This window comes from Malus domestica, chromosome 12, assembly GCF_042453785.1.
Source record: "Malus domestica chromosome 12, GDT2T_hap1".
Lineage (NCBI taxonomy): Eukaryota > Viridiplantae > Streptophyta > Magnoliopsida > Rosales > Rosaceae > Malus > Malus domestica.
This window is the reverse complement of record NC_091672.1, coordinates 22,566,201-22,574,450: the sequence shown is the minus strand read 5'-3', so window position 1 is coordinate 22,574,450 and position 8,250 is coordinate 22,566,201. Positions and strand designations below refer to the sequence as shown.

The following is an 8,250-nucleotide window of genomic DNA, read 5'->3' as shown; positions in this document are numbered from 1 at the left end:
TATTATTTTCTCGTGCAGTGGATATGAAGAATAGAAGAAAACAATGGCGGCAATTTTCAACATAATTACGTTATTATCTATGAATTCAAAAATCATAAGAAAATAAATACTGGTAATTGTTAAAATACGGAGAGAAGGATATTGAGAAGGGAGTGCTCGCATCATCTCCCATGGACAATAAAAACTTGCAAAAAGGAGGGGCATTCCGAGAATTGAACTCGGGACCTCTCGCACCCTAAGCGAGAATCATACCACTAGACCAAATGCCCACTTGTGATATGAAATGATAAAGACATATTTATATATATATATATAATTTGCACAGAAGTCCGTTTGCCATAATTAGCTCTTCTTCAAGGGGTTTCTTCTTGCATCATAAACTCATTATCCTTCCCTCGACCTTTGTTTCTTCTTGCATCATAATATTCCTGAACCAACGTTTTATAAGGCCACAGGCTGGAGGGGAATGTTTTATTCAAGCAATGTTGGTGATGTGGGGTTTGAACACATAGTTTCGGATACAATGATAAATGCTCTTAATCATTTGAGGTAGAAGTTTCTTATTACTTAGACCTTGATCATTAGGAAATGTCCAATATCTATAAACAGAAGGAACTAGCATTAAAATTGTAGGACGTCTGTTAGAGGAAACAAATTATAGTTGCACACACGTCCATATAAACAAATCAAATCTGATTAATGGAAGACAAAGTTTACAGCAAGGGTTATTCGAACTCGAGTGCAAGAGGCTGATACATTATGTCGACCAGCCGACTTAATTCTTATCTGCTTTTGGTGAAGTGGTTGAACAGTTGTTTATCTTGGAAGATTTAACCTAGTGTGGTAGTTGGTTACACGTATTCACACATAGGAAGAGGAGAAATTTCAATGGAACATGTCGGTATGGAGTTTTTGGAGAATTGGGTGAGGTGTCTCAGCAACAAGGGATTTTTTGAGGATCTTCACTGTCAGTAATGGCTTCATCTCATACTATCTAATGATCAATGCTATATTTTTTATTGGAGTAAAAATGAAACAGATATCCCTCTGGCCAGTTTCTGTATCCAAAAGTGCTTTAAAAATTAAATAAGCAATTTGGTTCTAGTGCCACGTCCACTAGTACCGGGTGGATGAATGGAAAACCCACATTTTCGGATCGGATTCAAGTATAAAAACCTCATCACACAGAGATAATCCTTGTGGAATTGTAAGATATAGGACAAAATATCAACTCCAAACTTCTGTATAGTGAACTTTGTGAGGAACACAAAAATGGCGGCTGCAGTGAAATTTATTTGCGTACTAGGGTTTCTTGCAGTTTTAAGCACTGCTGTGATTGAAAGGGCTGATGGGGCAAGTGCTTGTGGAAAAGCTAGTCCAGATGAGGAGGCCTTCAAGTTTGCTCCTTGTGCAGATGCTGCAAAATATGAAAAAGCTGCTGTTTCCGATAGTTGCTGTCAGCAAGTCAAGAGGTTGGGCCACAACCCTAGCTGCCTCTGCGCCATCCTGCTTTCTAACACTGCCAAGAGCTCTGGTGTCAAGCCTGAGGTTGCCATAACCATTCCCAAGCGCTGCAACTTTGCCAACCGCCCAGTCGGTTACAAGTGCGGAGGTAAATTTATAAATACATGCAATTCTCAGTATTCTCAGTATGATACGTACTTAAAATTACTCACTAAAACATAAAAATACAACTTTCTTTTACGCAATTGTCAAACTATGATTTATTAGTAACAACCTAACTTTTTTTTTGTTTAATATTATTTTTTTACTAACATAACCTAATGTTGCAGCCTATACTATGCCGTGATTGAATGTAAGGAAAGGTTGAAGGCCGTGGAGTGGTCTGGTTAAGGAATTTGAAGCAGTTGGCCACTAGTGTGACTAATTAAGTAGGATTACTGCTTTGTAATTTGGCAATAAATTAAAGCTAGTAGCCTGTATCATGTACGTATCCTTCTTTCTGGTAAAATAAAATGTGCAATTTGCCAAACCCCTCGTAACTTGTTTACTTCATGATATAACTAAACGGTAAGCTGTCTTGGATTCTGATGACATGTTTACTTAATTCAAATGAAAGGAATCTTGAATGATGATAATGAGAAATCGTGAATGAGTGTTATTTCTGATTGTAAAAGTATAATATAAACTACTTCCTCGTAGTTGGCGTAATATCTTAGTTTATTTTTTAAATTGGAAACACTCAATTTTTTTACTGATCATATTGGAAACCCATGAGATATCATGAACGAAAATAATACCGTTTGTTTGCACGCTCATTTCCGTTAAGTAAACGTACCCTTAATGAATGATTGATTGGAGAAATTGGGGACAAACATTCATTGTAACATCAAGATCAGAAGCAACTTTGTAAAAGCGTGGCAGAAGAATCTTCTTTCACGCCTTCAACGGCCAGATTTTAATTTAACGACCATGGCGAAAGCTGTCTCATCAGACATGGGATAGTTGGACAACTATCGTCTATTCTCTCTTTTTCCATGCCTTTCCATATTCTTTTGTTTATGTAGTTGCGGTTAAACTATGTTAATATTTTATATTACTATTTATTTTTATAAAAAAAATATATAAAATATAACGTGACTTAATTGTAATCACACAAAATAAAAAGATATGAAAAGACATAAAAAATAAAAGGACTAACAATCCTTGTCCGGAATAGTTTGCAGGTTGGATAAGGTCGACTCCAGAATTAAAGGCTGGGATAAGAAATCGAAAAGACGGTTTGGAAAGCAAAATAATCCTGGCTTTGATGGGCCACCACCGCCTTTGAGGACTGATTTGTCAGTTTCGTGCACGTTGGGACTTACAAGTGGAATCTTAAATTTGAGGTGAGCTAGAAAAGTGAATTAACTTTTTATCCACTTGAGAAATTACAATGGACAGTGCACCACCATCGATTCCATAATGCAATGTCGTGTTCAAGTTTTTTTCTAACACTTGTGAGAGAAATAAATTAGTTATAAACTTGTATTTTAAGATCCGTATCTAAAACCTCACTTAGAAATATAAAAGAATACTACTAAACTGTAATACAAATAATTTTTTTTTAAAACCAATTTAAGTAAAAAAGAGAATTAAAAAAAATAGATACGAATGAAAAATAAAGTTATGTTTTCTTGTCATACTTATATTATCATAATGAATCTTAACTACACATACTTGCACAAGAATCAATTAGATTACCAATTCATAGTCAGCCTTTTCCAAAGAATTCTTGTCATAATTATATTGTTACTTTGAACGTGAACTAGACAATCCGAAAAGAGAACATTTTCCCCGAAGGATAACCCTATCACTGGGACTATATGAGGTGATTTTAAAAACCAGCCACATATACAACATAGGTTCAAATTTGGGTTCATGCCCATCGATCAGATTCTGTCTCAGGTCAGAATCCATGGACCACAAATAGGTAGATTAGAGACTACAAACTATCTATCCAACCATCCACAGAGAAGAACAACAACAGAGAACGGAGATAAAGAGAACCACATGGACTTAGAAGTACAAACCATTCATTAAACAAACTAAATTTACATCCAAATCTTCAACCACATTAGAGCAGTTGAGGATGATTAAGTCACTAAACCAAACATCCTTTATAGTAGAACACAGAGAGAGAGAGAGAGAGAGAGAGAGAGAGTACATATTTCACAGAGAAACTAAAGAAGGTGCATACATGTGAGTACTATGTTTGGGGGGCTGGAGGAAAACAAACCAGCTGTGTCCACAACCATCTGCTGCTACCCTATTTCCTTCCTATATTATCTGCAAAACATGATACACAAAGGTCACACAAATAAAACTATTAGAGGAACATTGATCAATTTGAAACGAGAAGAACCAAAGTTATTGTTCGCAAACCGGATGAACGATTTTTGACAAAAACCTTTGTATACATATTAATAGGAGGGAAAAAACCTATGCTTCATATGGTAAGATTCTAAAGGTAAATGTCATGATTGAACATATAGGCATGTTAAAAAACGAAATTCACCGAGGTCATAAAAAAAAAAAAAAGAAGAAAAAGATAAGGACAACGTAGATGCCGTACCACCGACAAGTGTAAATACCCAAACGTATGCTTGCGCATAGGTCAAATTAGATACGTAATTATTCAATAATTATCGGAGACTCAACGGTGTATGACGTCCCACCGACAAGACGTGTCTATATAGTATATACCGAAACGTATGCCTTCGTCAATAGGTCAACTTAGATATATAATTAATGGCCTATGATGTGCCACCGACAATTGGTAGATGACATTCTGCTGACAAGATGTGTCTATATTATAGATACTTGAACGTATGTTTGCATATTCGCCCATAGGTCTAATTAGATATGTAATTAATGGAATAATTGTTACAGACTCAAATGGTAGATGACGTGTCACCGACAAGAAAGTGTCTATATTGTATATTGAAACGTATTCTTGCATATTCGTCCATGAGTCAAATTAGATACGTAATTATTAGAATAATTGTTGGAGACCTGAATGGTAAATTCCAGTAACGTTTCGTAAGTAACATACCTTGACGAGTATAAGCCTCGGCAAAGGAGCCCTTAATAATAGAGGGACCCTGCAGATATGGAAAATTTGGAAGAAAAAACAATGTCAGAAGTTTTAGAACAGTACATACAGATTTCTCCAGTAAACCATTGCAGTATGACTTATACCTTGCCACCAGTTTCCTCTAGAAGCACTTCCCGAATCATCCTCGGTCCCATCTTTCTTGTACTGAAATAATCACGAAATAATCCCCCAATTAAGAACAGCCATATTCTAAATGGAAACTCCTTAGTTATATAGTAATTTTGTATAATTTGCAATATCCCCTGACATAACATGCCACATAAGAGAAAATCTTGTGTGCCACAACTGTGTGTCAATATTTCTCATCACGTGACTTGTTATCTCTTGCCATAAAATGATAGAGACGCACAATACACCTGATGACAAGGCAAAATTTCCCGCCATAGAGAGCATGAAATGAACAAGTTACATCTCGATGTTCAAATTTTACACAATTACTCTATTTGTGCTTGGCTTATACATAAAACATAACAGAACAAAGAAAAACGCTCACCGGAGTGTTATATTCAGGGTTCTGGGTACTCTGGGGGTGAGCATAAATATCTTGGCCACCATAATAGATTGATGAACTGAAATGGCAAGGTTGTTGCACTCTCTGGTCCCTATAGATGGAGCTTATTATGTCCATATTTGTTATGCTCTTACTCTCACCTTCGATCTCTTTCGAGGCACCATCTGCAGCAGCAACAACACGATATCCATCCGAATCAGACACTTCCCAAACACACAATTCACGCTTACAAAATCAAGAATTACTTGGATCTACAATTACAAATTTTTTTTTTTTTTTAAAAAGGTCAACCCAATTAAAACTTTTTTATTTGAAAAGAAAGTAAGCATAATTTTCAATCCAGAATGAATAGTGCAGAATCCATATCGGACCCCAAGCAGTTATGCTCACGAGCTCTTTTGTTTGAAAAGTTTTAATTGGAAGCACGTCGAAATAATAAAAATCCAACTGCTTCCTGAATAAAAACCGAAAGAACTTCCCAGAAGCACTTTTAGCCATGGCCCCCTTCATAAATAATAGGTTAACCCAGCTTATGCCTAGCATGCAGAAAGAAGCAATCTAAACAAAACAGGACAAAAAAAAAATACAAACTTCGCCCATAACGTATGAAAAACAACAGATGAAAGATACAAAAAGCGTACAAACCTGGCTGATCTCTGGGCTTGAAGTGCAATGGATCATCCGTGAGCTTTTTCCCAGTGACTTCAGAACGCAGAGATTCCCTCCCAAACACCTGAATCAACAGAAAAATAAAATACTATATACACAGAATCTAACAAAAAGATCACCCAGGAGAGAGAGAGAGAGAGAGAGAGAGAGAGAGAGAGAGATTCAAAGAGGAGATAAAGCAAAGTTCAATCAAAAGAACAAACGTGTACAACCATTTTATATTCTAAACCCCTTCATTAATAAAATAATGTTATCTCAGTATGAAAAATTAAAAACTTTTCTTGATCATCCAATTCAGAAAATAGACAACAATTGAGAGTTTTCACCCAATTTCACCCAACTTGGGAGAAAATATAAACCCCACCAAGATTTTAAGAGAGAGAATTGCAAAAACATCCCCAAACAACGTAAATTGACGTAAAGGCGAAGGCTTGAAGCTAAATTCAATGAAAGAAAGGGAAAGAACAGAACCCCATTTGCCATCAAACAAAACCCAGCTACGATTCTCAAAATTCAAAAGCCAAAACGAAAAAATGCAGAGATAAAAATCGGAACCTAATTAAACAATCGAAGAAAACAAGAAGAAAAAACCCATCAAAAATTTCAGAAAAATAATTCAAAAAACAGGGGAATAATACCAAATCCTTGGACGAAGGCGCAAATATGGCCCCAAAAATCCCAGAAGAAGCAGATGACTCCTTCGACCCGAAAAGCTCAGAGGTGAAGGAAGAAGACGACGACCCAGTTTTCTTTCTTCCCTCCATTTCTCTTTCCCTATTATAAACCTAAACCTCTCTCTCTCTCTGTTTTATATATTAGGAGAGTGCTAGGTGTATATATTATATAGGGGAATATATGTGTGTGTATATATATATATATGTTGAAAAATAGCACCGTCAAACGAAGCTTAACAAATAAGAAAGGTAGAAAACCGCAGCAAGATTATTATATATTTATTATTTTGCTGCGAAATGAAACAGAAAGCAAGCGCGATTGATAAATAGAGACAGGGAGAGCAAACAGAAACGGAAAACAAACGGAGAGAGAGGAAAGGGAGAGACACGTGAAAGATCATAACCCTACTCAGTAAAATACGAAACCGTCGCTCCCACCCATTTTATAAGCCAAAAACGACGCCTACCCTTTTCGAATTTTCCCAATTTAATTTAATCCAAAATTAATCATAAATATTTCTCACTATGTTCTCTATTTTTCTTATGACAAAAATATATTACGATTTCGATGGATCGGTCACTAACTATGTATTGAATTAAACACATATATAACACGTCATCGTCGTTTACGAAATCTGAGAACTCATAATACTTTGTACTACTAGTGGTTCTGTTTCTCTAATTTTACTTTTGCGTTCTCCTCGTCCTTCAACCTGTCGAGAAGAGTTACAGATTTGTGCCACGTGGGGAGGGAGACGTCATTGTAGGCCCTCTAAATCCTAACCTTTTATTGCCACGACTACCTAGTGGATAATAACAACCCTACCCTACAACCTGACTCATATTTGACTCCTCTTTTAGGCTTGTTTTTGGACAATAAATAGGAATTGGTCTACCTTTGAATCTTACTGTTCGAAGTTTAGAAATAAATGAAAAAAAAATCAAAGTCGTTAATTTGTGAGAGGTCGATCAGCAAAATAAGTTTATAAGAATTATCAAATTCTATTTATGTGGTTCAAATTTTTTAATCTCTAAACTCTAGACACTAAAAATTTGAAATGGATCTAATCCTAATAATTAGGGTTAAAGGGTAGAGCTTCTAAAGAAAAAGAGAGAAACAGACCTTTATGACCTTATCTTTCTATCTTGTCGGACCAAACAGAGATGGGACTTCTTCTCCACTCTCCTGTTTTTTTAAGCTTGGATTTGGGATTCGATTTTTTGGGATTTGGATTTGGAAGTTGGAAGTTGGCAGTTGAAGCATAATAATCCTAGCAATTTTCTTATTTGTACATTTACGTTTTACTTTCTTCCCCTTCTCACCATGCAATATCACCATCTATTTTCAAAATCACCACTTGAAGATCATGCCAAAAAAAAAAAAAAAAAAAAAAAATTGAAATGTTTTAATCAACTAGTGCAGTAGTGCTTATGCTTATCTATAAATAGACGAATTATGTTTCTCACTTAAATACTGAAATTTTGACAATGTTAATCGAACGGTTATTCTTTTTTTCTTTTCATTTGGTTGATTTTTCACAAAATTGATATTTAATGGGTCATCTAGATAGTAGATTGTTTCGATTATCAAGCAATATTAAAAGATGAAAAAAGAGATTTGAGTAGATAAAATCAGAAGGTTCAAATGAGAAGTTGCTAGCGTCATGTTTATAGTCACCTTCTGAAGAATATGATAAAAGAGTTGGTATTGTCAGGCAATCTATTATATTATGTTGCCTAACCCTCGCAAACCCTCACACTAAAATGAATTTATGATT

General features: G+C 35.5%; 2 protein-coding genes and 1 non-coding gene across 4 annotated transcripts; 1 reads left to right on the top strand and 2 right to left on the bottom strand.

Annotated features, from left to right (window-relative positions):
* Positions 1-197: 197 nt before the first annotated feature.
* TRNAP-AGG (transfer RNA proline (anticodon AGG)) lies at positions 198-269 on the bottom strand. Its single transcript has one exon. It is a non-coding gene; the product is annotated as a tRNA-Pro (tRNA).
* A 690-nt stretch (positions 270-959) lies between these two features.
* LOC103450502 (probable non-specific lipid-transfer protein 2) lies at positions 960-1,993 on the top strand. The gene is made up of 2 exons (XM_008389866.4): positions 960-1,612; positions 1,794-1,993. Exons 1-2 carry the CDS (start codon positions 1,273-1,275, stop codon positions 1,808-1,810), a joined length of 357 nt encoding a protein of 118 aa, XP_008388088.2. The 5' UTR covers positions 960-1,272; the 3' UTR covers positions 1,811-1,993.
* Positions 1,994-3,516: 1,523 nt separating this feature from the next.
* On the bottom strand, positions 3,517-7,051 carry LOC103450500 (uncharacterized). Of its 2 annotated transcripts, XM_008389864.4 has the most exons (6): positions 6,437-7,051; positions 5,775-5,862; positions 5,112-5,293; positions 4,702-4,762; positions 4,556-4,604; positions 3,517-3,789 (listed from the first exon to the last, which is right to left on the bottom strand). In XM_008389864.4, the coding sequence occupies exons 1-5, from the start codon at positions 6,560-6,562 to the stop codon at positions 4,588-4,590; spliced, it is 474 nt and encodes a 157-aa protein (XP_008388086.1). In that variant the 5' UTR covers positions 6,563-7,051; the 3' UTR covers positions 3,517-3,789; positions 4,556-4,587. The 2 variants fall into 2 exon arrangements, with proteins under 2 accessions (XP_008388086.1, XP_070665075.1); XM_070808974.1 differs by lacking the exon at positions 3,517-3,789 and having other exon boundaries at positions 4,553-4,604; positions 6,437-6,886.
* Positions 7,052-8,250: the final 1,199 nt, after the last annotated feature.

Excerpts from the sequence above, each read along its gene's own strand:
- LOC103450502 (XM_008389866.4), top strand. The coding sequence starts at position 1,273 with ATGGCGGCTGCAGTGAAATTTATTTGCGTACTAGGGTTTCTTGCAGTT.
- LOC103450500 (XM_008389864.4), bottom strand. The coding sequence starts at position 6,562 with ATGGAGGGAAGAAAGAAAACTGGGTCGTCGTCTTCTTCCTTCACCTCT. Across the intron at positions 5,294-5,774 it reads CAAGCCCAGAGATCAGCCAG|ATGGTGCCTCGAAAGAGATC; the intron begins GTTTGTACGCTT and ends TTGCTGCTGCAG. Across the intron at positions 4,763-5,111 it reads ACCCTGAATATAACACTCCG|TACAAGAAAGATGGGACCGA; the intron begins GTGAGCGTTTTT and ends TGATTATTTCAG.